Source organism: Aspergillus pseudotamarii (genome assembly GCF_009193445.1).
Source record: "Aspergillus pseudotamarii strain CBS 117625 unplaced genomic scaffold BDV38scaffold_51, whole genome shotgun sequence".
NCBI classification, from domain to species: Eukaryota; Fungi; Ascomycota; class Eurotiomycetes; order Eurotiales; family Aspergillaceae; genus Aspergillus; species Aspergillus pseudotamarii.
The window spans coordinates 110,293-135,034 of NW_022475065.1; the positions used below are offsets into that span (position 1 = coordinate 110,293).

The 24,742-nt window shown below is 48.3% G+C and overlaps 7 protein-coding genes across 7 annotated transcripts; 5 read left to right on the plus strand and 2 right to left on the minus strand.

Moving 5' to 3' along the window:
- The first annotated feature begins 129 nt into the window (after positions 1-129).
- On the plus strand, positions 130-6,164 carry BDV38DRAFT_254449 (putative sister chromatid cohesion protein Mis4). The gene is made up of 5 exons (XM_032055326.1): positions 130-435; positions 498-687; positions 743-879; positions 930-2,943; positions 2,998-6,164. The coding sequence occupies exons 1-5, from the start codon at positions 276-278 to the stop codon at positions 5,807-5,809; spliced, it is 5,313 nt and encodes a 1,770-aa protein (XP_031910726.1). The 5' UTR covers positions 130-275; the 3' UTR covers positions 5,810-6,164.
- A 246-nt stretch (positions 6,165-6,410) lies between these two features.
- Positions 6,411-9,379, plus strand: BDV38DRAFT_254451 (putative NADH-ubiquinone oxidoreductase 64 kDa subunit). Its single transcript, XM_032055327.1, has 5 exons — positions 6,411-7,408; positions 7,474-7,814; positions 7,867-8,017; positions 8,074-8,805; positions 8,877-9,379. Exons 1-5 carry the CDS (start codon positions 6,592-6,594, stop codon positions 8,891-8,893), a joined length of 2,058 nt encoding a protein of 685 aa, XP_031910727.1. The 5' UTR covers positions 6,411-6,591; the 3' UTR covers positions 8,894-9,379.
- A 62-nt stretch (positions 9,380-9,441) lies between these two features.
- Positions 9,442-11,329, minus strand: BDV38DRAFT_254458 (uncharacterized protein). The gene is made up of 3 exons (XM_032055328.1): positions 11,062-11,329; positions 10,673-10,868; positions 9,442-10,463 (listed from the first exon to the last, which is right to left on the minus strand). The coding sequence occupies exons 1-3, from the start codon at positions 11,139-11,141 to the stop codon at positions 9,969-9,971; spliced, it is 771 nt and encodes a 256-aa protein (XP_031910728.1). The 5' UTR covers positions 11,142-11,329; the 3' UTR covers positions 9,442-9,968.
- Positions 11,330-13,604, plus strand: BDV38DRAFT_254463 (uridine kinase family protein). Its single transcript, XM_032055329.1, has 8 exons — positions 11,330-11,819; positions 11,902-12,029; positions 12,110-12,254; positions 12,311-12,353; positions 12,410-12,523; positions 12,577-12,618; positions 12,665-12,896; positions 13,021-13,604. Exons 1-8 carry the CDS (start codon positions 11,649-11,651, stop codon positions 13,502-13,504), a joined length of 1,359 nt encoding a protein of 452 aa, XP_031910729.1. The 5' UTR covers positions 11,330-11,648; the 3' UTR covers positions 13,505-13,604.
- A 115-nt stretch (positions 13,605-13,719) lies between these two features.
- Positions 13,720-16,375, plus strand: BDV38DRAFT_156619 (pre-rRNA-processing protein ESF1). The gene is made up of 2 exons (XM_032051719.1): positions 13,720-14,041; positions 14,108-16,375. Exons 1-2 carry the CDS (start codon positions 13,978-13,980, stop codon positions 16,210-16,212), a joined length of 2,169 nt encoding a protein of 722 aa, XP_031910730.1. The 5' UTR covers positions 13,720-13,977; the 3' UTR covers positions 16,213-16,375.
- A 351-nt stretch (positions 16,376-16,726) lies between these two features.
- Positions 16,727-21,097, plus strand: BDV38DRAFT_254472 (uncharacterized protein). The gene has a single exon (XM_032055330.1). The coding sequence runs from the start codon at positions 17,218-17,220 to the stop codon at positions 20,815-20,817; it is 3,600 nt and encodes a 1,199-aa protein (XP_031910731.1). The 5' UTR covers positions 16,727-17,217; the 3' UTR covers positions 20,818-21,097.
- An 834-nt stretch (positions 21,098-21,931) lies between these two features.
- Positions 21,932-24,528, minus strand: BDV38DRAFT_273379 (putative sugar hydrolase; the record flags this gene model as incomplete). Its single annotated transcript, XM_032057667.1, has 6 exons — positions 21,932-23,068; positions 23,133-23,410; positions 23,472-24,121; positions 24,208-24,271; positions 24,329-24,443; positions 24,496-24,528. The coding sequence occupies 6 exons, from the start codon at positions 24,526-24,528 to the stop codon at positions 21,932-21,934; spliced, it is 2,277 nt and encodes a 758-aa protein (XP_031910732.1).
- Between the last annotated feature and the right edge of the window lie 214 nt (positions 24,529-24,742).

Here is a 24,742-nt window from a genome sequence, read left to right on the forward strand (position 1 = left end):
TCCCAGAGCACGGGCCACTTCCCGATGGACTGTACATGATTACTAGTGCCGGGCGGTCAGAAACGGCAGCGGCAAGAGACCCGTGCCTGGCATAATAATAATTATTGCATTGTTTTTATCGTGAAGTCTCTCAAGACGACCGGATTTAGGACGGAGATGGGATTTGAGTCTTTTGCTTGAAAGCCATGTCTCCAGTAGGAGCATGCCATTTCCTTCTTTTCAAATCGCCTGGGTCCTCAACTCCAATCCTCCCTTAACGAAATCCCCAGTTCATCATGGACCGCAACTGGCAGCCGGCCGTTCAGGTCGTCATCAATGGCCCTCAAGCGCAGGCTCACACGTCCGGTGGGCTACCACAGCGCGGGGACAAGCCATTATCTGTGGAAGAGGCTTTGCAATACTCACCCATGTCTAGTTCTCCAATATTTGGCCTAGGTGATTTGATATGAAACCTAACGGGACATGGTAACCGCTAGCTGATACATGATTCTTTATAGATTGCATACTACGCCCTGATGTTGGTCGACCCCCTAATACTACCTCTATCAACCATATCCTTCAATCCGGCCGTACTACTTTGACCGAACTCAACGACGAAGTTTCGTCTGGGCGCGATGAGTCCAGCCGGTTAGAGACATCTCGAGAATATCTGCAACAGTTGCTGGATGGTGACCAGTTAACCGAGTTGTAAGCGTCTCCAATACCTCACAATTACGACAAAAAAAACTCATGATTTCCTCAGCAAGTTCAAGATTCCTATAGCCTCTCGTAATGACCAACTTCCTCTTCCCACTCTCTTCAGCGAACATACTTCCAGTCGCAGCAATCTGGGCTCATTCGCGAGAATGATGTTGGAATCAACAGATATAGCATTTCGCTGTAAGGTTGGCCTATTCTAACATGTTAGACGCTAGACTGACATGTCACAGATCCCACGCCATCACAAGCTGAGGATGAGAAGCGCTCTCAAAAGGCTAGTTCCTGGAATTCGAAAGCACATGCGGCAAATAAATCGACACCCGCGCCCTACAATCAACATGATAATATGTCGAGCAACTTGTCTGTAGTGATTCCAATCAAATCGGCACCTCCTGACGCTGATAATTGTGTTGTTTCAAAGCGGAGGAAGCTCAATACTGATGGGGACGATAACCTTGCAGCAATCCGGCTCAAGGACCAGAAAGAGGAGGCAGACGCAGCTCTAATGAAGCTTCAGGACTTACTTCATGAAATATTCGAAGCCGAGGATCAACTAGAACCAGGCATGACGTCTGCTACAACGGTTGAGCACCCAAACACGGTATTTTTGGCTCCCCGGGCGCTTGATATCAGCGGATCGCTTCTGTCTTCGGATATCCACAGTCGTCTCCAGAAGGCTATCCGGAAGGTAGTTGGATTCAACAGACTCCAGGATATCCCATCGGACTATTTGAACAGAATTCAGAAGCTTTGTGAGAAGCCCATCATTGCTGCACAATCACCTGATTTAAGATTGGAGGATCCCTCCAACGACTCCGAAGTGCAAGAATGGCTGAAGAAGATAGACGATATGCACAATGCTCTCCTTGCAGTAGGTACCCTATTACTGACTATGTCGGGCTCTCAGACAGAACGGGACCTTTGTCCTGAGGATCTGATCGAGGCCATTCCGAACGTTCTCAATCAAACATTCGACCACTGTGTCATCCCTGCTGTAGAAGCTCGACCCGGTGGGAAAGAGGCTCGTCATTTTGAGTTCTTCTCTGCCCATAAACGTGTTATCGGGGGATTGATTCAGCAAAGCAAAAAGGCTCTTGCGCTTTTCGCTGATTTCCTTTCACGGATAGACGTTTCTGAAGGAACTGTCACAGCGGCTGAATTTTTTGCTTGCAAACTGATATTTGTAGAAAATTCTCACACAGAGAAGGATTCTGCAGTGGGATTCCAGAAATATGAGTCTGTTCGACGCGGGGCCATGGATGTCCTTGCCAAAGTATTCTCTAAATACCCCGCTCAGCGCCCATTCATCTTGGATGAGATTTTAGTTTCACTGGAAAAGCTGCCGTCAACACGGCAAAGTGCAAGACAGTTCAAGCTCGCTGATGGCAAAAATATCCAGCTTCTAACGGCATTGGTCATGCAACTTGTTCAGACAACTGCGTTAGATGTACCGACATCACGTTCATCAAGAACGAAATCTAAAATTCCACCTTCAGGTGACGGCGGCGAAGATGAACAGCTGAATGATCCACGCGGAAGGGAAGATGATGATGATGGGACCGAATTGACCATGGAGCAGTTAGCAACGAAGGTCAATCGCCTCTACGATAATGCCGTCCGCAGTGCTCAGTATATAGTGAAGTTTATTGTTCAACGAGCAATGACATCCACCAAAACAGGTGATCAGCCGTATCGGAACATCCTTGATTTGTTTACCGAGGACTTGATTGGCGTCCTAGGGTCGACAGACTGGCCTGCCGCAGAGTTACTTCTCCGCATAATGGCCTCTCATATGGTTGGCATTGCCGATCTGGATAAGAGCCCTGCTACTGCAAAGAGCATGGCACTTGAGCTCCTCGGCTGGATGGGATCCGCGATATCAGATCTTATCGTGACTGCCCAGCATTTACTTCCAACCATGGAAGAATCTGACAGTGAGCTGACCGACTTTCTAAAACAGTTATTTGAAGATTACTCCGGACGCGCCCTCCATCCTCAGGATCTCGTTGTCGCAGAAGGCCCCTATCGGATGACTCTGGAGTATTTTCTTCAAGTTCGTCACCTAGACGATTGGCAGCTCACTAGTGCTCGGGGTTACTATTTGGCGCAGTGGGCAAAGTCTTTCTGTTCAGTCTATTATAATGCAGACGAGAGGGACGATGTTACTTATGATGATATGACTGAAAACCTTGTCGATCTTTTTGCAAAATTGTTTTCTGACCCGCTGTGGCTGGAAACTCACAAGTAAGTGATCGGGTGAAGTGCTCGTTGCCGATTCGACCCTAATAGGATTAATAGGCATTTTAACAATATATCCGCTGCACATGGAAGATTCTCATACATAGTGACCGTTCTCAACTCGAGCTTTTGCAAAGCTTTCGATACGATCTTGAAGGTTCTGCTCAATTCTATTGCCAGTGACCAAGCCAAAGTCCGCAGCCGCAGTTTGAAAAGCGTTATCTACATGCTTGAGAAGGATCCAAGCCTTCTCGATAGGGACACATCGGTGATGCATGTTATTCTTCGATGTGCCACCGATGCATCCCCTATGGTGCGTGACTCTGCACTCTCTCTGATTGCGAAATGCATTTCCCTAAAACCGAAACTTGAAGAGGATGGCTGTCGGAGTATATTGACCTGTGCTGCTGATCCAACCGCCGGTGTGAGAAAACGATGCATTGGTTTACTTAAGGACATCTATCTCAAGACCTCACGCACTGAGCTGAAGTTAGCGATTCTGGACAGCTTCCTTCAACGGACAGGAGACCTTGAAGAGAGTGTCTCCACTCTGGCTCGTCAGACTTTCGAGGAGATCTGGCTGGCCCCTTTCTACGAGTTTGTTGACTCAGCGCAAGATGGCCCTAAACTGAAGGTTGGCTTGGGGGAACGAGTGACACTATTTGTTAGCTTAGTGCAGCGCAGTGAGACAGCGCTCGAAACGCTCAGCGGTTGTCTCAGAAAAATTCTGTCCGACAGTTCTAAATCATCGTCTTCAAATTTCAAAGTGTGCAAGGCAATGGTCTCTACCATGTTCGAAAAGCTGGTGGAGGATAGCGATGCAGGCAAAGAATTCCAACAAGCTCTCCTACAGACGATAACTGTGTTCGCAAAGGCAAATGCGAAGCTATTCCGGCCTGACCAGTTGGAGACTCTTCACCCTTACATTGGGCATCTTGCCACTGCGGAAGACCTCTTCCTCTTCCGATCTGTGGTTGTGATTTATCGATGTGTTTTACCATACCTCTCCTCTGCTCACAACACTCTCTTGAAGGAAGTACAAAATGATCTGTTCAAGAGCGTTGCCAAACTTGCTCGCTCAGAACTGAATGAAGTGATGGCCTGTCTTTGGACTATCAACGGGGTTCTACAGAATACTGACAGACTCGTGAAGCTTACCATTTCTGTGCTCAAGCCAATACAACATTACAAGAACATTGACCTTTCCGACAATGCCAATATGGCTGTACTAGCTCGAGCTAAAAGTTATATCCGGATCGCGGGTTGTGTCGGACGACATTGTGATCTCGAAAAGTATGAGCCACACTTCAAAAACGCTTTCCCATCTTGGAACGGCGGATCAGTAGCTGGCTTGATGGTCGATTCGATCGTCCCATTTACCCTTCCGAAACAGCCACTCGAACTAAGAGTAATGGCTCTAGAGAGCCTAGGCTCTATCTGCCAGTCCTGGCCTGCTCAATTCAGCCGAGATGAATCGAGACGGATACTATCCATGGTTTTCAAGGAAAATAACCCGAGCCTCCAGAATATTGTCTTGCGGGCATTTGCAGACTTCTTCGCAATGCACGAAGGCAAAGCTGAAAAGTCTGTTTTGCCCTCTGCCGAAGCCTTGGACCAAGAAAGCACGACGAGGCTAGGCGGCTCGCTGAAGGCCAGCGATAATGATGGGGCAGCTGCATTAATTGCTCAGCATTTCCTTCAGAATATGCTTCGAGTTGCGCAATCACGACAGGATTCTTATGCTCTAACTGCTATTGAATTGATTGCTAGTATCAACCGTCAGGGGCTTGTCCACCCAAAAGAGTGTGCAGGCGTGCTAGTGTCACTGGAGACGTCCACTATTCCCTCTATCGCTAAAGTTGCATTCGAGACACATAAAATGCTCCATCAACAGTATGAATCTATGTTTGAAAGAGAATACATGCGAGCTGTTCAGGAGGCCTTCTATTACCAACGCGACGTTGTCGGAGATTCCACCGGTGCGCTGAACCGTCCGTATGTTGCCAAGTTGGCACCACTATTTGAGATCATCAAAATCAGTAACAGTCGGTATCAGAAGAAATTTCTTTCAAACCTCTGCGCAAAAGTTAATTTCGAGCTTAAGAAGCTTGATACCACTGGTAATCCACCAGAGCACCTTTTGCTAGCCCGTTTTGTGGCTCATAATCTCGCCTTCTTTGATTATGCACAACTTTCCGAGCTTGTACCGACTATAGGCTGCATGGAGCGAATTGTGGCTTCTACTGGGACGGTTGTAGCCCATGCCATTGAAACGGAACTCTTTTCCGCTAAGCTAGAACAGCTGCAGGGGGAGGGAGTAGCTATTCCCACCGCAGACCCTCAAACCCACTTGGTACCCTTGCAGCAGATCAACCCACAAGCTCTGCGGCAGTTGGCTACAGCAGCCGCGGCGCTTTCGATGCTCTGGGAAGCTCGCACGTACCTCCGCCGCGTTTACGGTGTGACTGCTCACGTTCGCAACAAGGAGGCTAAAGCTGCGTCTAAAGAGCTGAACAAGTCGGCCACAAAGGTCCACGGCGTGACTGGTGATAAATGCTGGGACGCCATCAATCGAAACATGACATCCTTGGAGAGCGAAGAGAACATGGTTAGCAAGTGTCGGGAGTTCGCCACATTGCTTGCCATTGACGATGAATTCAAAGTCGACGATGACATGGATGCGGAAGTTGACGACGGTGTTACTGATATGGACGACCCAGCAGCTCTTGGAACTTCCGGTGGGCCGCGTCCTATGAAACGAAAGAGCTCCATGTCAGGGCAAAATCCCACAAAGAGGCCCCGGGGAAGAAAGCCTGGATCAAGCAAGAAGAGAGCCAGCACAGAGTCTGATGTCGAATCTGATTGGAACTGAAGGAATTATATGCTGTTTTTGGCTGCCCGGCGTAGCCAACGCTCATTTCTTTGGTTGTTTATTGCATAGACCTCGCATATGGGATAGGGCTGGCGTTGGGGAATACACGGTTTGTTTTTCAAATTCCCGGTGACATGATTTTTTTTTCTAAAGGGCGCTAATGGACGCCTTTGTATTCCATATATTTCTTCTGATCTCTTCTACCATGTTATTTGGGTGGTTATCCATAGGGTGGCGGCGCACGTCATATAAGGTCAAAGGTTATCACTATGCGTTGTTACCCATATAATGTATTCCCTAAATTGCAGTCTAGGGCGGTCCTAGTTGCTGTCTACAAGACTTGCATGTATTATTTTTTTTTCTAGTATATTCTTCTCCCGAATGATACATGATTTATGTCCCTGACGAGGTAATTCGCAAATTGTCGCGTAATTTGAGGTCATCCATTGTGTTAGGCAAACCGACCATTAATTAACTAGCAGATTTGATCGAAAGACCAAGCCGGCAAAGGATCCGAGCGGGTCCAAGACTCGAATAAAAAGGCTTAGTCCGAAGCATGACGTAGCGTCGGTGAACGACAACACCAAACTATTCCATCTTCCGTCTTTCATTGTTTTCCCCTTGGGCCTCCTCCCCAGATTTCTCCCTCCCTCTCTGCTGTTGACCGGTTGCTAATTCACTCGCTATTTGCCTTGCATCTCAATCGCTTAACCTGACCACTTCACGATTTCTGTTCACCTGTGCTGAGCAATTTGTAGCCATCATCGGCCACCCTGCACGCCATGAGCGCAGTGTTGCTCCGGAGTCGACCGGACCAAACGGCGCTGAGGAGAATTGGGCTTTTGTCGAGTCGGCTATATTCCTCAAAACCCTTGGGATCAACTAGGCTTGCTACCTCCCGAGCTTTACCCCTTCGTCAAACCTCCGTACCGCAATGCCTAGCGTCGCGTGCGTTCTTCAACAGTCACTACTCGATCCGACACCAATCAACAGCGCCGGAGTCAACTGACGCTCCACAAAAATCCTCTTTCCGAAATGCGTTTGTCAAGACATTTGCCTATTGTGGGTTCTTCGTTGTCATGAGCGGTGCTGCAGTGGTTGCTTTCTTTATCTACGATGCGACCACGTACCGTGAACACTCAAGTGCTGAAGATATTCCGGTCTCGGAATTGGCTCTGAATCCCCGGCGCGGCGGCCCCAAGAACTTGCCTGTTGCCGATGTGCTGGTTGGGGATTATGATTCGGAGACTATGACGGAACAGAAGGACAAGCCGAGGCTGGTTATCCTAGGCACAGGTTGGGGCAGTATCGCTCTTCTCAAACAATTGAATCCCGGTGACTACCATGTAACGGTCGTTTCGCCCACCAACTATTTCCTCTTCACTCCTATGTTGCCCTCTGCAACGGTCGGCACTCTTGGATTAAGGTCGCTCGTTGAACCAGTCCGGCGGATCGTTCAGCGGGTCAATGGTCACTTTCTGAAAGGCGAGGCGGTAGACGTTGAATTCTCTGAGAAGTTGGTTGAGGTGTCCCAGGTCGATGCCAATGGGCAAAAGCAGAACTTCTATGTCCCGTACGACAAACTTGTCATTGGTGTTGGTATGTGTGCAGTTCCGCTAGCCTTTTTACCGAACAATCTGTTCACTAACATCTCGGTCATTCAGGCTGTACAACGAATCCTCATGGCGTTAAAGGGCTTGAGAACTGTCACTTCCTAAAGACTATTGATGACGCTCGCCGGATCAAGAATCAGGTTTTGGATAACATGGAATTGGCCTGTCTACCGACGACCAGTGACGAGGAACGCAAACGTCTACTTTCTTTCGTCGTTTGTGGCGGCGGCCCAACCGGTGTTGAATTCGCAGCTGAGCTGTTTGATTTGCTCAACGAAGACTTGCTCTACTCCTTCCCCAAGATCTTGAGAAACGAGATCTCTGTCCACATCATCCAAAGCCGTACTCACATCCTGAACACTTACGATGAAGCCCTTTCTAAGTATGCTGAGGTGAGTTGATACTGCCACCAGACGGCTAAATCTATCCTGATTAATCGTGTAGGCTCGTTTCGCTCGTGATCATGTTGATGTCTTGACGAATTCCCGGGTGAAAGAGGTTCGCGACGACAAGGTTGTATTCACCCAAATGGAGGATGGCAAGCCTGTACTGAAGGAAATTCCTATGGGTCTTTGCTTGTGGTCGACGGGTGTCGGTAAGTGAATCTAGCACATTCTTGTATGCTTCTTTAAGAGCTTATCGTTGCCCTAGCCCCAGCCGAAATTTGCAAGAAGCTGTCGGCCAAACTTGATGCACAGAACAACAAACACGCTTTGGAAACTGACTCACACCTACGCCTTATCGGGGCCCCGCTGGGTGATGTGTATGCTATTGGTGATTGCTCGACAGTTCAGAACAATGTGGCCGACCATATCGTATCCTTCCTGCGCACAATCGCCTGGGAGAAAGGCAAAGACCCAGAGAAGCTGCATCTCACGTTCCGTGAATGGAGAGACGTCGCCAACCGGGTCAAGAAGCGTTTCCCTCAAGCATCCAACCACCTTCGCCGGCTAGACAGGCTCTTCGAACAGTACGACAAGGATCATTCCGGCACTCTCGAGTTCGGCGAACTCTCCGAGCTCCTGCACCAGATCGACAATAAACTTACATCCCTGCCTGCCACTGCCCAGCGTGCCAACCAGCAAGGCGAGTATCTAGGTCGCAAACTTACCAAGATTGCCGCCGCGCTTCCCGGCATGAGAGCCAACGAGATAGATCACGGCGACCTCGACGAAGCCGTCTACAAGGCATTCAAGTACAAGCACCTCGGCAGTCTAGCCTATATCAGTAACGCTGCCGTCTTCGATTTCGGAGGATTGAACTTCAGCGGTGGTGTTCTGGCCATGTATTTGTGGCGTAGTGTGTACTTTGCCGAGAGTGTCAGCCTACGTACCCGCTGTATGCTTGCTATGGACTGGGCGAAGAGGGCCCTGTTTGGAAGAGGTTAGTTTCCATTCCCTTTCCCTGTGTTTGAAGTGTGATACAATCCGGTACTAATGCGCTTATTGTCCCAGACCTCATGAGTTTCTGATGATTTAGCAGTAAACCGCCCTAGCGGCGGTGCCTGTTATAAACTATATGGTGGCATTTTATCTTCTACTCTTTGTTTCCTAAAATTGGTTGGGATATACCTGTTTTTCGTGATCTCTTTGCATTTCCAATAGATACCATTTGTGAAAAGTCACTAATAGTGGCTAGATCCTCTTGTATGCTTTGTTCTATACTTTGAGGGTATAATATTATTGTTGTATCTATCTCTTCGGGAGTAGCTAAAGGACTATTTTGCTATAGGCGGAGTTCTTCTTGCATTTTGGCTTAAGTCATTATCTGTATATCTCGCCAGTATGAAGCTCATTTATACATGGCGCTATTAAAATATACAGCCTCGGTATGTGTTCTCCATCCTGTCCCGCATGCCACTGTACGGCATATGTATATATATATATTCTATGACCCCGTACTAGCTCCCTAGAACTACACGTTTCCATGAGAGAATATGTGGGAGGGACAAAAAAAAAAAAAAAAAAAAAAAGAAAGGAAAGAAAAGAAACGAAAAAGAAACGAACGAGAACAAACAGGGCATTACACCGCACTCAACCTAGTCAGTCAAAGTTCAAATTTTTTTCGACGATCATATCGTCACCATGATTCAATGCCATCGAGTGCCATGAAAGTCTTACGTTTGACTTGAAAACCCACAATACTATAATGATCTACATTGCTATGTACTATGTAGTATTAAAAGGTACACGAAGCTAATCGACTTCTGGCTGACGTCGACAAGTGAGTTGTATCATCATTGCGGCACATCGTGGTTTGGTGGAGCGAGATCCGCCCTCAACGCCGATAAAACACAAATGGCTAGGTTGTTGGATGCAAATAGAACATCAGCAATTGAGATTGCAAAGTATGTAAGTTTGAGATCTAACGGTAGTGACTTTGTATTAAGATAAGTTTGCTACAAAGGTATCTAGGCAATCGTCTTGGCCAATGTGTATCTGCGCCAAACACCTCGCTATAGTTGGCAACGCCGGTGGTAACAGTCATTAAAATGGGTCGTGATATCGCACTACAGTATGATTAGCCGAGCTCGCTGGCCAAATCTATCAAGAGATCATTGGATCAACGTCTCCGTTATTGGCCATCAAGGTATCGTTAGACGCGCCGTTATGACCCTTGGTGTTATTATCGCTGAGGCCCAAATCTAGTTTCTCTGGGATGTCCTTCTTAGCTTCACGGGCCTTTTGTTCCGCCCAGGCACGCAACTTGACCAGATTGCGCAATCGTGCTTCTTTACGAGCGCCCTGATTCTGCAGGATGGCTTCGTTCACGCTAGTGGCTATATCTTTACGCAAGTCAGGATGTAGAAGAGGGGCTAGAGCAGGTGTAAGGTTCTCAGTGGGGAAGATGAGGAGCGCCAGCGTCCTCTCAAGATCCTCCAAGAACTGAGGGTTTGTGGGAGCCCGGGGTGCGAGTTGCGATGTCGCAAACTCGAGGGCAGGAGTGATATCTCCGTCGGGTTTAGATGTGCACGAGCGAATCAGCTCCACAAGTTGCAAACGTAGCAGTGCAAAATGCAGGGGTGGATTTTCATCCAAGATCTATGCCAGCGGGGTCAGCACATATTCCAGAAATGCAAGTGATGACAAGCGACAATGACAATAATAATTTGCTGATCATACTGAGGACTGAAGATGTTTGTTTTTCGTCAAACCCCAAGAGAGGTTTTACGAGTGGTGCATGAAAACTTGGTCTAATCCTAGCAAAGGGCCACGAGGGGTGGAGAGAAGTGGAGGGAGAAAATTCTTACCTGTGGATTGAGCTCGTTGATCTTTTCGATCGCAGCTTGGATATCCCCCGAGTGAATGGCAGTGCGAATTTCTACTCTTTCTTGAATAGCCTCTACATCTGCCCTGGGTTGGATGTTGGCCTCTGAAGCGAACTTCTTCGCAGCGGCTGGATATCCATTTGTGATGAGGTAGTCCATAACAAGATAGTTAATGTCACTGCAGACAACATGTTAGTCACCGTCTGTGATGGAGTTGGTAGACCAAAGGCATGTAGCGAGGGCGGCCATGTCAGAAAGACAAGTTAAATAAGTTCTCCTCAAGTGATTTCAGAGAGATTCCCAACTTGATTCAAGGTGCATCATTTGTACGGGCGGGGCCGGAAATGGCGGGAAAAAAGGGGGAAACTCACGTCTTAGATGGCTTTACCTCATCAACCTTCCGCTCAAACTGGTGCCATGTTGGCGTTGTTGTCGAGGAAGTGGGAGACATCTGCTTCCGTTAAAACCAAGCAACCACGCACGCACAACACGTCGGGAGGCATACGTAATTAGCAGAAGCCATGGTTTCAGATGTACTGGTTATGGCAACACTCAATTGCCGTTATATTGCTGGATTGGCCGCCTGTGAAGATGGGGAGCCTCGCAGACGGGAGCCATGAGCATGTTGGGAAGAAAGAGAAGTGAGAAAGAAGAGGAGGAAAAAAGAGGAGAGCGGCGGGTTTTAGGTCACGTTGATTGCTAGCTAAGACTAGTGTTAGCCGCAAGCGAAGGTCACGGACCAGCCTAAGCTTAATGGGGTTAAGACCCAACAGACTAGAACGTTTAGCCTTTTAGGGTATTGGTGCGAGTGACCGACAGCTAATTATTCTTCTTATCAGTCCCCAAGCGCCAAACGACGCTGGGTGCTTGCTTGGTACTCCCAGTATTTTATGTGTATGATCTGAAAGTATTACACCACTCCGTGTCGGCAAACTAAATCTTCGGTGAGGTCCTAATCATGGAGTCAATCTCACCCGTATTCTCGTCGGGCACGGAGCAGCGGTACTCTCCACCATGGGAGGATTTGAGTATCATCGGTATCGCTGGTAGCTCAGGTTCCGGCAAGACTTCTGTGGCAATGGAGATTGTGAAGTCACTCAACCTGCCGTGGGTTGTGATTCTCGTAATGGTATCAATACATTTCTTCTGTTTAACATTAGAGTTTAGTACAGTATCAAGTGAGCTTTGTGCCTCTAACGCTACTTGTATAGGATTCATTCTACAAGAGCTTGACGCCGGAGCAACACGCCAAAGCGCATAATAATGAATTCGACTTCGACTGCCCAGATGCCTACGATTTCGACGCCCTTGTGCAGACCTTGAAGGATCTAAAGCAAGGGTACAGTGGCCCAAATTGTCATAAACTTTCAAATTAAGCTAGGGGAATGCAGCTCAAGGCTAACGAACATGCCATAAAAGAAAGAAGGCAGATATCCCCGTTTACTCATTTGCCGACCATCAGCGTCAACCACAAACAACTACGCTTTACTCCCCGCATGTGATCATTTTGGAGGGTATCCTTGCTTTACATGACCCGAGGGTGCTGGACCTTTTGGATGTCAAGGTATGCCTTTGTCCTTCGTCGACGGCGGCTCAGAATTCTCACTCTTCTTTTATTAGATATTTGTTGAGGCGGATATGGATATCTGCTTGGGCCGCAGAGGTGAGTGATTTTTCCGACATTCTAAGAAAGTACTTCTCTAACGCAAGAGGAGCTAGTCATTCGAGACGTTAAAGAGCGAGGAAGAGATATTGAAGGCATCATCAAGCAGTGGTTTACTTTTGTTAAACCGTCGTATACGAAATTTGTTGAACCACAACGGTCTATATCGGGTGAGTTGGTCATATCCACCCCTCGAGAAACTCTTTCTGACCTTAATCTCAAGACCTTATTATTCCCCGTGGCATTCAGAACATCACCGCCATAGGTAGGTGACCTCCATGGGTTTCTCTCCGTTGATACTAATTCTTCAGACATGGTTGTGAAACACATCCAGCGAAAACTCGATGAGAAGTCTGAGAAGCATAGAGCGGAGCTAGACCAACTGCGCAAAATTGCATCGGAATTGCAGCTTTCGCCTAACGTCATGGTAATGCCATCGACATCACAGTTTGTTGGCATGAACACAATTCTTCAAGACCCAAAAACGGAGCAAGTCGACTTCGTCTTCTACTTTGATCGACTCGCTTCCTTGCTCATAGAGAAGTGAGTCAACTGCGCATGTAACACAAAATCACACCCCAGTCACCTTTAATTATTTCTTTCCCTTGATTCTCCCAATTAGGCATGGCAGAATCGATACGGATGACTGACGTTATCACCGAAACAGGGCTTTGGACTGTACCTCGTATGTTCCAGCTGGGGTAGAAACACCGCAGAAGACTACCTATCAAGGATTGAACCCGGAAGGTATAATATCTGCTGTTGCGATTCTACGAGGAGGCTCTTGCCTTGAGACCGCGCTGAAGCGCACTATTCCTGACTGCATTACTGGTCGCGTGCTCATTCAGACCAATGTGCAGAATGAAGTACCGGAGTTACACTATCTGAAATTACCTGAAAATATCCAGGAGCATACTACAGTTATGCTACTTGACCCCCAGATGTCTACTGGAGGAGCTGCTTTGATGGCTGTTCGAGTGTTGGTTGACCACGGCGTGGAGGAGCACAAGATTGTCTTTGTGACATGTGCCGCAGGGAAGATCGGGTTAAAGCGTCTCTCGACAGTATACCCGAAGGTTAGAGTCATCGTAGGACGGATTGAAGAGGAGCAAGAGCCTAGATGGATGGAGAGGAGATACTTTGGCTGCTGAAATAAACTGAATGTTGTAGATACTGTTGAGCAGCACATGTTTGGTTGTGCCCATAATCGAACCGTGCGAGCTGGGAAGCATCCCTCTAGAGAATCATGACACACACACACACACACACACACACACTATATATATAACGTCAAATGAAAGAATATCACTATATTTATGTCCTTCTGCCTCCATAGCTCAGGTTTGGGAAACGTGATCGTATTGAGTTAAGATCTGCTACACGAAAGCTAGCACGGAGTAGCAGCACATAGTAGTCTGCGAATGCACGGACCACATCCAAGACCGCCGAAGAATCTTTGGCTCCGCCGCAAAAGAAAATTATCCTTATCACTTTTATCAACCACAAAAAAGTCAAGGCTACAATCAAACAGCCTTTGATTGTGGTACAATACAATCAATAAACGTCTTTAACCTCCTGATAACCATTTCATCTGTTTCCTTTTTTCTTATAACATACCATCACAATGCCAGACCAAAAGAAAAGCAAAAAGAGCGGCGGCGCCAAAAAGCAAGCCGACTCTGTCATCAGTATGCGCCTCTCATCTCTTCCCTGCTGAAACGCCCATAACTAACAATTTCACCTGGGTATACTAGCCGACCCTCGTTTCGCCAATATTCAGACAGATCCTCGTTATCGTCTACCCAGTAAACGGCAGACACATGTGAAACTCGACAAGCGTTTCGCGCATATGCTGCACGACAAAGACTTCTCTCGGAATGCTGCAGTCGACCGATACGGGCGGAAGCTTGCCCGCGATGATACGAAGAAGCAGCTGGAGAGATTCTATCGACTTGAGGGGGACGAGGAAGACGAGGAAGACGAGGAATACATGAGCGTGGCTGACGACGATGAGGTTCTTAAAGAACTAAAGAAGGCCGATAAGGCTAGTGGCACTTACGATCCTGCACGTGATGGAGGCTTTTCGTCTTCATCCTCGGAAGAGGAGAGCTCTGACGAAGATGAGGACGAGGATGATGAATTTGGTACGGGCGAGGAGCCTGAGTTTCCGGATAAACAGCAGAGTGGCGTCCCCACAGGTGATGTGACGGAGCGGATTGCGGTAGTGAATCTGGACTGGGATAATATACGGGCAGAGGATTTGATGGCTGTGTTCTCTAGCTTTGTTCCTACTGGTGGACGGGTACTGAAGGTTTCCGTCTATCCCAGTGAGTTTGGAAAAGAGCGCATGGAGAGAGAGGAGACGGAGGGTCCTCCAAGAGAGATTTTTGCTGCGAAAGACGATGATGAGTTCGAAGGGTTCGAAGATGACGGCTCAGATGTCGACTCAGATGAGGAAGAGGAGGAGATTAAAAAGTCAATGCTGAAGGAAGATAAGGGCGAGGAGTTCAACTCCACGGAACTACGAAAGTATCAATTGGAACGACTACGCTACTTTTATGCTATTTTGACTTTCTCGAGCAATGATGTGGCGAAGCATGTCTACGATTTGGTCGATGGCGCCGAGTATCTGTCGAGCGCAAACTTCTTTGATCTTCGTTTCGTCCCCGACGACACCGACTTTTCCGATGATAAGCCTCGTGACGAATGCAAACGGATTCCAGATGGTTATCAGCCGAATGAATTCGTGACCGATGCGCTACAGCACAGCAAAGTTAAGCTGACCTGGGACATGGAGGATAAGTCACGAAAGGAAGCTCAAGCACGGGCGTTCAGAGGCAGCCGGAAAGAAATTGATGAGAATGATTTGAAGGCTTACCTCGCCAGTGATAGCTCCTCTGACGACGAGGATGAGGACGGCGGAGTGGAAGTTGTAGATACTACAAAGGAAGACGGCGGAAGTTCTAAGAAAATCTCAAAGAAAGAAGACGAGAGACAGCGTATGCGTGCTCTCTTAGGGCTGGGTACGGAGCCAGCACCCTCCTCTAAGCCTGACGGCCCTGTTGGCGAAATGGAAGTCACTTTCACCTCGGGTCTGGCCGGCGGCTCCAACAAAGACAGCATTTTTGAAAATGAACCCGAGAAAGACGAGACTACGATCGAGAAATACATCCGCAAGGAGCGTGAGAGGAAGAAGCGGAGAAAGGAGAAGTTGAAGGCGGTTAAGAAGGGTGACACTGAGGCCGATGAACAGGATGATGCACCTGAACCGGAAGAGAAGTCTCAGGAGGAAGATCTGGGCTTTAACGACCCATTCTTTGACGACCCTTCTGGCAAAGAATCTACTGCAGCTCGCCGCAAAGAAGAAAAACGGAAGAAGCGGGAGGAGCGTGCTGCGGAGGAAGCTGCAGCCGCCGCTAAGCGAGCCGAGCTGGAGTTGTTAATGATGGACGATGAAAACAAAAATATCAAGCACTTCGACATGAATGAGATCGAAAAGGCCGAAAAACAAGCCCGTAAAAAGGGCAAGGGCAAAGGAAAAGGCAGGCAGGCGGCACAAGTGGTGGACGACTTCCAGATGGATGTCAGCGACCCGCGTTTTGCCCGTTTATTCGAGAGCCACGAATTTGCCATTGATCCTACCAATCCTCGCTTCAAGGCGACATCTGGTATGAAGCAATTGCTGGAAGAAGGACGTAAGCGGCGTAGAAACCGGGATGATCGTGCGGACGAGGAAGAGGTCAGCCGCAATGATCAGAAGAAGACGAAGAAGCAGAAGAAGAACGAATCCACAGAAGGTGGATCAGAGGATCTGAAAAAGTTGGTGGACAAAGTGAAGCGGAAGACGCAGAAGAGTTGATTGGTTGTATGGTTCAGGCGAAGATCACCAACTTCTAGGGCAACGGCCAAACTGGATATGGATAGAATAACGAAGCAGATAAGCATAAATTAATTTCTTATTTTTATTTTTAATTTTTTTAATTTAAACTTTTGCCTACTGTGTTGTACAAAATGTGAATTTGATATTCGATGAGACTTATTTCGTCTTGAAGGGTGGTTGTTTTCTTCATAGTTTAAGATGGAGAAATGCTCGTGGAGATAATCTCACCTCAGCCCCTCCTCTCTGCGCTGTACGTGATAGCTGCATGTCTGTCTGGACGTTGTTCCCCAGATTAGGAAAATGGCAGGGAAGCGGGACGCGTTTATGCAGGATGAGGTGTAGTGTAACCGGTTGGGCCAACGAATGCCCCATGCCCGTGATCGGCGATGAGGCTGAGGATCATGTGTGCCTTCACCGCCCTTTCATCCTCGATTTACCCTCACTTTAGCTTCTCTTTCTCTCCCTTTCCCCATTCTTTTCTTTCCCTCTTGTTCTTCTCCCTCGTGGGTGTTTTTGTGTCTGGTGGAGCCTGTTACGTCCCCCTTCCCCTCCAATTCCCTGTCTCTGATCCCACGCTATTCTGTGAATACCCCTCAATTGTCTTTTTTTTCTTTCTTTCTTTCTTTTTCTTTTCTTATCAGTAGCCAAATCAACCAAATTTCTCCCCTCTTCTCCCCTCTTTCCATTGCAGAGTGACTTCGCTTCTTTCATTCTTTCTTTCATTCTACCTCCCCCCCAAGTAACACTAGTCTTCTGTTCAAACATTGCACTGTTGTCGATCTGTTCATTTGATCATGATTGCTTACTGGTGTGATTGAATCATGGGGAACTGCAGTTCCAAGATAGTTTAGCTGTCTGGCTGTTGGTTGCCTGTTGTCTATTTTCATCATTGCCAACAACATTGTGCTTAGCGGGGACGGCCCCTCTTGCCCTTTGATTGACTTCTTTGTTTCTTTCCCTGCACACGGATCCTTGCCTGTCACCATGCTGGGCCGGTTACTAAGTACTGCAGCTTCCACATTGAATCCGGCGGCCTATTCTGCTAAAAATCCCCATCAGCTCGAGTCCGTCACCGAAGAAGAGCATACCTCCGGCCTTTTATTCCCTGATGCAAGCCTCCTCCGTCGCTCGAATACACACGCATATCCCCTTCATACGGCTTTCAATTCCCCGAATGCTTCTACCGCTGGTGCCTATGACGATCGGGGAGGGGTTGATTTGGATCCTACCAAGGACTTTCGTGTAATAATCGCTCAGAATGCATTGGGAGATAGGGATGCGTGCGTGCTGCTGGATACTCGTGCTAGTTCGGAGTCTGCCTCCTATGGTCTTGGGCTGGAACCTCAGGCATTTGAAAGCTCGGGTGCACGGCATGCTCGCACAGTCTCGACTTTGACCCGGGGACCTCGACGAGGTTACTTGTCTCAGTCGTCGACAGTAGAACCAAGTCCGCTTTCCTTTGCTGCAGAAGCCCGCAGATCACCGCCAATGTCCTCTGGTGCTTTCATGCGCGCCCGTGGCCGCAGCTCCACGTTATCACCTGCTGGAGGCCCTCACGATCCTGGTTATTCGCGTCATTCGACAGATTCGAACGATGCTGGTTTGTTGAACTGTATCTTTGGCAGCAGTGCATTCAGCTATCGAGGATCCTCCACAAAGATGCACATTATTTCTGCCGATGACGAGCCTGGTAGGACTGCGAGTGCCTCTCCCGCCTCCCGCAATTCTTTTACTCGAGCCTACACTACCGGGAGTTCATCTGCCTTCGTGAATTCGAACCGCGGGAATGATGGAAAACCACCTTCGAAAGTGACCATTCTTGTAACGCGGATGTTTAGTGTCAATCTGCCGGAGGCGGGTGAAACCTCTCCAGACAGACAAGACCTTGCTGCTTCCTTGTATCAAGAATCACTCCCAGAATCTGGCTTCCCGTTCCCCGACATTGCTAAGCGCAAAAAGATCAAGGAGAAGAAAACTCCAATGTACGCTGTGGCGATCACGATCCAAATCCCTCTTCTAGGCCGTAATGTCGGTCGTCCTGTTTCTCGGTTCAGCACCCAAGGCTCTGACTCGCCCAGGCCAGGGATGTCGTGCTCGTTGGATTCGGACTACCGCTGGCGCACTGGGTTCTTAGACGACAGTTTGTCACTTGCTTCTCCTCCGGCAAGCCTAGACGAAAGAATTGATTTGCTAGTGGATCATTGGGATGTTATCAACCGTACCTTGTCGCATTTGGAAAGACTCTCGCGGAAAGAGATCCTGTTCCTCCTGAAAAAGGTGGATTCGTCGTCTGGGATGCACCCGAAGCCAGCTAAACCCCCCAATATGCAACGAACAAATCAAACTATAATTCACTTGCCCGCGAACATCTTAGCGGTGAATTCAAAGCTTCGGGAGGAGGCTATTCGCAGTACCCGCCGTATCAGCACGGCTCTCCAAACCCCATATGTGGTAACAGGGCAAAGTCGGTGGGGTGTATGGCGCGAGGAAGGCCGTTCGATTGTGCGCAATCTTGGGGACAAAGACCATAGTTTCTTCTTCTTGGTGCTCATTACCGCATTCTTGGGGAATCACACGGAGTGGCTCAATGCATTAGGCCCAGAATGGTGGCGACGCCGACACTATATACAGCAAAAGGCCCAGCAACAGGACTCTGATCCAATCCTGGCGAACCGTACTGTAATTGTGTCCCCCGACAAGATGACTGCTCGTCGGCTTATATTCTTACTCTCTGCGTTCCTTCCCCCCAAGCAGCGCTTTGAGCCTCTTCCATCACCCATTCGACCTGGCACATCTTCCTCAATGCGTGCTGTCTCACAAAGTCCGCCCAATGTTCCCGTCCTACGACAAGAGTCTTTGCGCAGAGCCATCGAAAGACGGTCTCGTGCGCAACGTTTGAATCTCGCTGATAGAGATCAACACCAGCGATCTGTGAGCGTGTCGTCAAGTGAAACCGCGCACCGCTCGACAGATGATGCTGAGTCCGCGGCTCCAATGGAATTCGCAGCAACTAGAAGAGGGTCCGATGCACGTTCCATTAGAACGTTAGGGGTCCCTATACATGCGAAGGATGCGCGCAGCAAGAACACTAGCACAGCGACAACATCCACTGCAACCCCTGGTAGCACTGTCCCTGTCCCGCACTTTGCTTCACAGAGCCGGTTAGAACGGGATAGGTCGGACCACTCCATGCATGAAGGGACTGATAGTCTGGCATCTGAGAATCTGCTGAAGAATTTGCAAAGGAGTGAAAGTTCAGTGTTGAGCACCAACAGTAGTGTACCTTCAACTACTGGCCGATGGGGTAGCCTCTTCTCGGGATTATGGAGCTCACGCCAGGAGCCATCCACCGGAAGTAGCGAAGCTGTTTCACCAGCTGAGATTCGCAGGCGCTCTGTCTCTGGCTATACACCGCTGCCGAAACGAGGTCCTCCTACCTTAAGTCAAATGGTAAAAGAGGTCTCGACTGAGCTGCCCGAAGAAGCTCCTAAAGTGGCCACAAGTGGCAATATTTCCATCCCTCACTCCAATACTCAGCATCTCGAGGAAGATGTGCAGGATCTTTCATTAACGGTAGACCATAACAGAGAATCTTCTTTGAAATTATCCGTACGCGGCGACGATGGAATTGTCGACGTTGACCTTCCGTTGCCTGGCTTTGTTTCGCTTTCTTCGTCAGGTGACTCTACCATGACATCGCCGAAGAAGACGCGGACCTCAGTGACTAGTGTGGATGCCGTGGCATCTACACACAGCAGTGGCTCAGGCTTCCCCTACGCGCCTAGAGAAAACGACGGGCCTAATATCAATGTTGCTGGTTGGCTGAGGAGCTTTCACGATGACTTTCTGCTTCAAGCAGTGCGGCCTTATTCAAGCTTGGAAGCCGACGTGAAACGCGCAATGCAAGCTGAACCTACCCCAAGTCATGCCTTTTCCTCCGAAGCGGATGGGTCGGAAAGATGGGTAGATGTGGCTACGACGCTAATCGCTGACGCAAGAACTTTCACGGTTAAGCGACTGCGCCTAAGACGGAAAGCTATTAACAATGTCCTATGGCGAAGCCCTAATTCACCGTCCATATCTCAACCTGGTACCCCTCGTCACGTCCCGGGAGGTTCTATCTCGTCTTCCAGCAAAATATCTACTATCTCTCCGATAGAAGGTTACGACCCCAATGAATTCGAAGAGCGTTTTGTCGAAGAACCGGTCATGGATCTGGACGGCACACTAGTTGATGCACTTGAACGTGTTCTTGCTCAAAGCGGCCCATCGTCCTTGGCACACTCTCGGGCACCGTCTCCCTCGCGGGCTCGCAAGGGTGATGATAAGGTCACATCAGACGCAGTCAATCGGGATGAGGCCCAAGTCCCTTCTCTTGAAGTTCCTCGCACTGAATGTCGCAAGCTCGTCCTGGGGGCACTTGAAGAAGTAGTTCGCAGTGTGACCGCTGAGCATTGTCGGGAGGATGTTGACGGGGAGATTGCTATGGCAGATAGAGAACGCAAGCGTTCATTAGCTGGGCCCGACAACACGTTGAGGGAAGGAGTGCGCAGGTGGCTTCTTGACGTTGAAGAGGCTTGGTAATTCTTTTTCTTCTCTTCTTTCAGACTTTATTCTCCTTCCAGCCCAGCCTTTTTCTCCCTTACTTTTTAACCTTTCTTCACATCCCTAGGTCTGGTATAGTGATGGATGCTAGTATTTTGCTTTCAGCAATCTGCACATTCACAGACTTTTCTCTCCTTTACTTCATACATAGGTGGAGCTTCCCGGTTCACCAACAGCAGAGCAGGAGTTAGTCTGTGGCCGTCTTTATTATTGCTTTCTGAACATCATGATACCCATGTGTTGTGTTTGTTTGTTTGTTTTTTTTTTTTTTTTTTTTTTTTTTTTTTTTTTTTTTTTTTTTTTTTTTTTTTTTTGCCAGTCTTGTATTTTCGACTCTTGATTCACCATTAACACGAGTGAAGATGTGACAGTCTTCTAGCTAGTTTCTATGATTATTTTGCTTGAAGTTTCAACCTAATACATGTCTACCAAACAAACAAATAGAAACTCTAGCACATTGTTGAATCAGTTTGGTCTGTAATGTACTAAAGATCATATATTCTCTTTTCTGTTAATAGAACTCTCTGCCTAAATCACTGATAACCCGGTCTTATCACCAGTGATATCCTCCGGCTTAGGAGGGTTAGCCAGGTAGATCGGTTTTATCTGGGACATTGGCGTACCGTAATGTGTAACACACTGCCCGGCGCAGATCATTTGATTTAATCGCTAGGGACGAAGAATGGTGTTGATTTCCTCTTCTGTGGGTGTGCACGGCAGTGACTCAGCTTATTCATTTGTCCCTGCTCAAGCTATCTGACTTTTGGACACGTTCAGGCTAGTAGTTGGGTTAACTACTGGCGAATCATGGCTATTGTATATATCTTCATTTTTGTTTTCTATATAGCTACTGAAGAAACCCTTGATAATGAGCTCTTCGAATGCCTGGCTCCTTACGTCTTGTATTCGACGTTATATATATTTATATGGCGCTTCGTGATGACTCCCTATCCTCTGATATTAGAGACTTTTTATCTTCTGCACTTGAAAGCTGGTACAATAAAGCTTCGAGGCACTGATAGGGCATCCTAGCCAAAATGAGTTCATTCTCCAGTCATGTTAATAAAGAATCTAAAGGTCTATAGTTTAGAGGCTAATGTTCAATCCGAACCACCTTCATCCCGGCATCATCGGCAACCACCTCATCCCCTTTCACTGCAACCTTCACAGTCTTCAACACCTCATGAGTCTTGCTTGGATCAACGACCTGGACCGCCACTTCATCCTTCAGCGATCCATTAACCAGCACTTCGAGACCATCCAGCGCATCATCCTGCGGCGCTTTCAATTTCGGGTTAATCGGAGTGACCGAGCCCGGCCTAACGAGAATCGGGAGAGTATCGAATCCATGGGTTTCCGTGTACCATTGACCCGGCTCGTAGCTCTTGCTGTGATCGAACCACGAGATCCACTTTCCTTGAGAATCCTCAGGAGTCCGAGGTACATAGAAAGTGACGGTACCCTCGTCTGTGAAAATGGGGGCCACGAGCAAATTACTGCCGAACATGTACTGTGTATCAAGCGGGTAGGTGTTGAGATCATCCGGGAACTCGAGGAACATGGGTCTCATGAGCGGGATTCCCTGGTCATGGCCTGTGAGGGCTTCGGCGAGGAGGTAAGGGGTGAGGAGGATCTTGCGTTTTACGCAGTCGCGAAGAACTTCTGAGCAATCCTCACCGTAGATCCAGGGGACTCGGAAGGAAGAGGATCCGTGGAGACGGGAGTGTGAGGAGAGGAGTCCGAATTGGACCCAGCGTTTGTAAAGGGCTGGTGGCGGGGTGCCCTCGAAGCCGCCGATGTCTGAGGCCCAGAAGATGTAACCTGAGAGCATGAGACTGAGACCACCGCGGAGAGATTCGGCCATGGCTTCGTAGGTGCTTTCGCAGTCGCCGCCCCAGTGCACAGGGTAGATTTGGCCTCCGGGGCTGGTGCTGCGAGCAAAGAGGAGGCTGTTGGATTTTCCGTAACGGTCGGTCATGGTCTCGTAGACGACTTTGTTAAACAGGAGGGTGTAGTAGTTGTGCATGCGGGTTGGATCGGATGCGTCGTGATACTTGACGTTTTTGTAAGGGATACGTTCGGCGAAGTCGGTTTTAAACGAGTCGACGCCCATGTCCATGAGGCGTTTGAGGTGGTTCGAAAACCATGTGCAGGCGGCAGGATTCGTAAAGTCTACAACGGCCATACCTGCTTGCCAGTAGTCCCATTGCCAAATTGAGCCGTCGGTACGCTTTGTGTTTGTCAGTATGAATCCCCGATATTCTCTAACTTGAGTGAACGTAGTAGAGTCATACCTTGATGAAGTAACCGTTCTTTTTGCCCTCCTCGAACAGTGGCGATGCCTGTCCAACGTACGGGTTGATCCATACACTGATCCGGAGATCGCGCTCCTTAAGTCGCTGAAGGTAGCCTCCAGCGTCAGGGAACATCTCGGAGTCGAACTCGAAATCGCACCATTGATATGATTTCATCCAGAAGCAATCGAAATGGAAAACACCCAATGGGATATCTCGGTCGCGGAAGCCGTCGAGGAAGCCGGTGACAGTTTGCTCGTCGTAGTTTGTGGTGAAACCTGTTGAAATGAAGATGTTTAGCATTCAGAAGCCAAGGTCAATAGGAGGGAGTGTACGTACTTGTAGTGAGCCACAAATTGTAACTCCAAGATGGAACCAGACTAGGACGCCCGGTCAAAGCCGTATACCGTCTAATTATTTCCTTGGGAGTGTTTCCATAAACCACAAAGTACTCCAATTCTTCACCAGCAATCGAGATGTTGACTCGGGTAGTTCGCTCTGACTGCAGCTCCAGGCTGACTTTACCAGGGTTGTTCACAAAGATACCATACCCCTTTGAGCTAATGTAGAATGGAATATTCTTATATGTCAATTCAGATGATGTGCCTCCATCTTCGTTCCAAATGTCGACACTTTGTCCGTTCTTGACGAATGGACCGAACCTCTCTCCAAGGCCGTATAGTTTCTCGCCAACCCCGAGGTCTAATGCAGCAAGCATGTATCCCTGACGCTCAAAGAAGATCCCATCGTCCCAACGAGACTTCTCTGTAGTTTGATCGCCAACATAACCGATGGATCTCCAGGAGTGACCAGTGAGCTTCCCTTTAGCACCCGAGAACACGAAATCCAGTTCGTTGGGTGCTGTATTGATGGCTAAGTTCAAGGGGCCGCTGCCATAGTTCAGCTTCACGTCCTTCTCATGCTCAATCTTTGCATGGCCAGTCGATGAGCTCAACTGATAGTGGGGACCGTTATCGACTTGTCCTGCCCTGGATATTGTTTGTCAGCGATGAAGCGAGGTATGTAAGAGTCAATGCCGCCTGGTTTTGAAAAAATCCCACTTGAATGAACCTACCAGTGGACAAGTTTGACGCCGATAATTCCTTCTAAAGGAGACGTTACACTTGCAGTGACGGTTGCTAATTCCGACTTTTTGTTAGTTTTTGTTCAACCAAAATCAACCCGGAAAAACCAACCTGAATTAAGCGTGTCACCACGATGCCTCTGGAATTTATTTAATAATAAATCGACTTTCTCATCATTGATGTGTAGTCTCTCGACATTGTTCATCCAGTCAATTCGGATGCCTTCCTGCGAAACCGTTAAATCAGACTGGTCATGAGGCAATTTCAAGTATACTTACGCGCAGGCGCCACATCCCCTCGGTGAACTTCATTTTTGCGGCTCTGAAGGGGGTTTAGGCCTGAATAATTGTCGGCTGAATCCAGAAAGCCCACTGATCAAAAGTAAATGCGCAATTGACGAGCCTGGTGGCGCAAAGAGACAGAATCACCTCTATGTATTAGACCTAGTAGCGGGATCTCGTTCTAACGTATTTGTTTGTAGGACTTTTAGATCCCTCATTCGAGAGAAATGGGACAGTTAGCTTT

What these genes read in the sequence shown, in the direction of transcription:
- BDV38DRAFT_254449 (XM_032055326.1), top strand. Translation starts at nt 276, where the DNA reads ATGGACCGCAACTGGCAGCCGGCCGTTCAGGTCGTCATCAATGGCCCT. An exon ending in TTCTCCAATATTTGGCCTAG is followed by an intron (nt 436 to 497) that starts GTGATTTGATAT and finishes GATTCTTTATAG; the next exon opens with ATTGCATACTACGCCCTGAT. An exon ending in AACAGATATAGCATTTCGCT is followed by an intron (nt 880 to 929) that starts GTAAGGTTGGCC and finishes GACATGTCACAG; the next exon opens with ATCCCACGCCATCACAAGCT.
- BDV38DRAFT_254451 (XM_032055327.1), top strand. Translation starts at nt 6,592, where the DNA reads ATGAGCGCAGTGTTGCTCCGGAGTCGACCGGACCAAACGGCGCTGAGG. An exon ending in CAAACTTGTCATTGGTGTTG is followed by an intron (nt 7,409 to 7,473) that starts GTATGTGTGCAG and finishes TCGGTCATTCAG; the next exon opens with GCTGTACAACGAATCCTCAT. An exon ending in CCCTTTCTAAGTATGCTGAG is followed by an intron (nt 7,815 to 7,866) that starts GTGAGTTGATAC and finishes TTAATCGTGTAG; the next exon opens with GCTCGTTTCGCTCGTGATCA.
- BDV38DRAFT_254458 (XM_032055328.1), bottom strand. Translation starts at nt 11,141, where the DNA reads ATGTCTCCCACTTCCTCGACAACAACGCCAACATGGCACCAGTTTGAG. An exon ending in GAGGTAAAGCCATCTAAGAC is followed by an intron (nt 10,869 to 11,061) that starts GTGAGTTTCCCC and finishes TGTTGTCTGCAG; the next exon opens with TGACATTAACTATCTTGTTA. An exon ending in TCAACGAGCTCAATCCACAG is followed by an intron (nt 10,464 to 10,672) that starts GTAAGAATTTTC and finishes CCGCTGGCATAG; the next exon opens with ATCTTGGATGAAAATCCACC.
- BDV38DRAFT_254463 (XM_032055329.1), top strand. Translation starts at nt 11,649, where the DNA reads ATGGAGTCAATCTCACCCGTATTCTCGTCGGGCACGGAGCAGCGGTAC. An exon ending in GGGTTGTGATTCTCGTAATG is followed by an intron (nt 11,820 to 11,901) that starts GTATCAATACAT and finishes CTACTTGTATAG; the next exon opens with GATTCATTCTACAAGAGCTT. An exon ending in TTGAAGGATCTAAAGCAAGG is followed by an intron (nt 12,030 to 12,109) that starts GTACAGTGGCCC and finishes ATGCCATAAAAG; the next exon opens with AAAGAAGGCAGATATCCCCG.
- BDV38DRAFT_156619 (XM_032051719.1), top strand. Translation starts at nt 13,978, where the DNA reads ATGCCAGACCAAAAGAAAAGCAAAAAGAGCGGCGGCGCCAAAAAGCAA. An exon ending in GCAAGCCGACTCTGTCATCA is followed by an intron (nt 14,042 to 14,107) that starts GTATGCGCCTCT and finishes TGGGTATACTAG; the next exon opens with CCGACCCTCGTTTCGCCAAT.
- BDV38DRAFT_254472 (XM_032055330.1), top strand. Translation starts at nt 17,218, where the DNA reads ATGCTGGGCCGGTTACTAAGTACTGCAGCTTCCACATTGAATCCGGCG.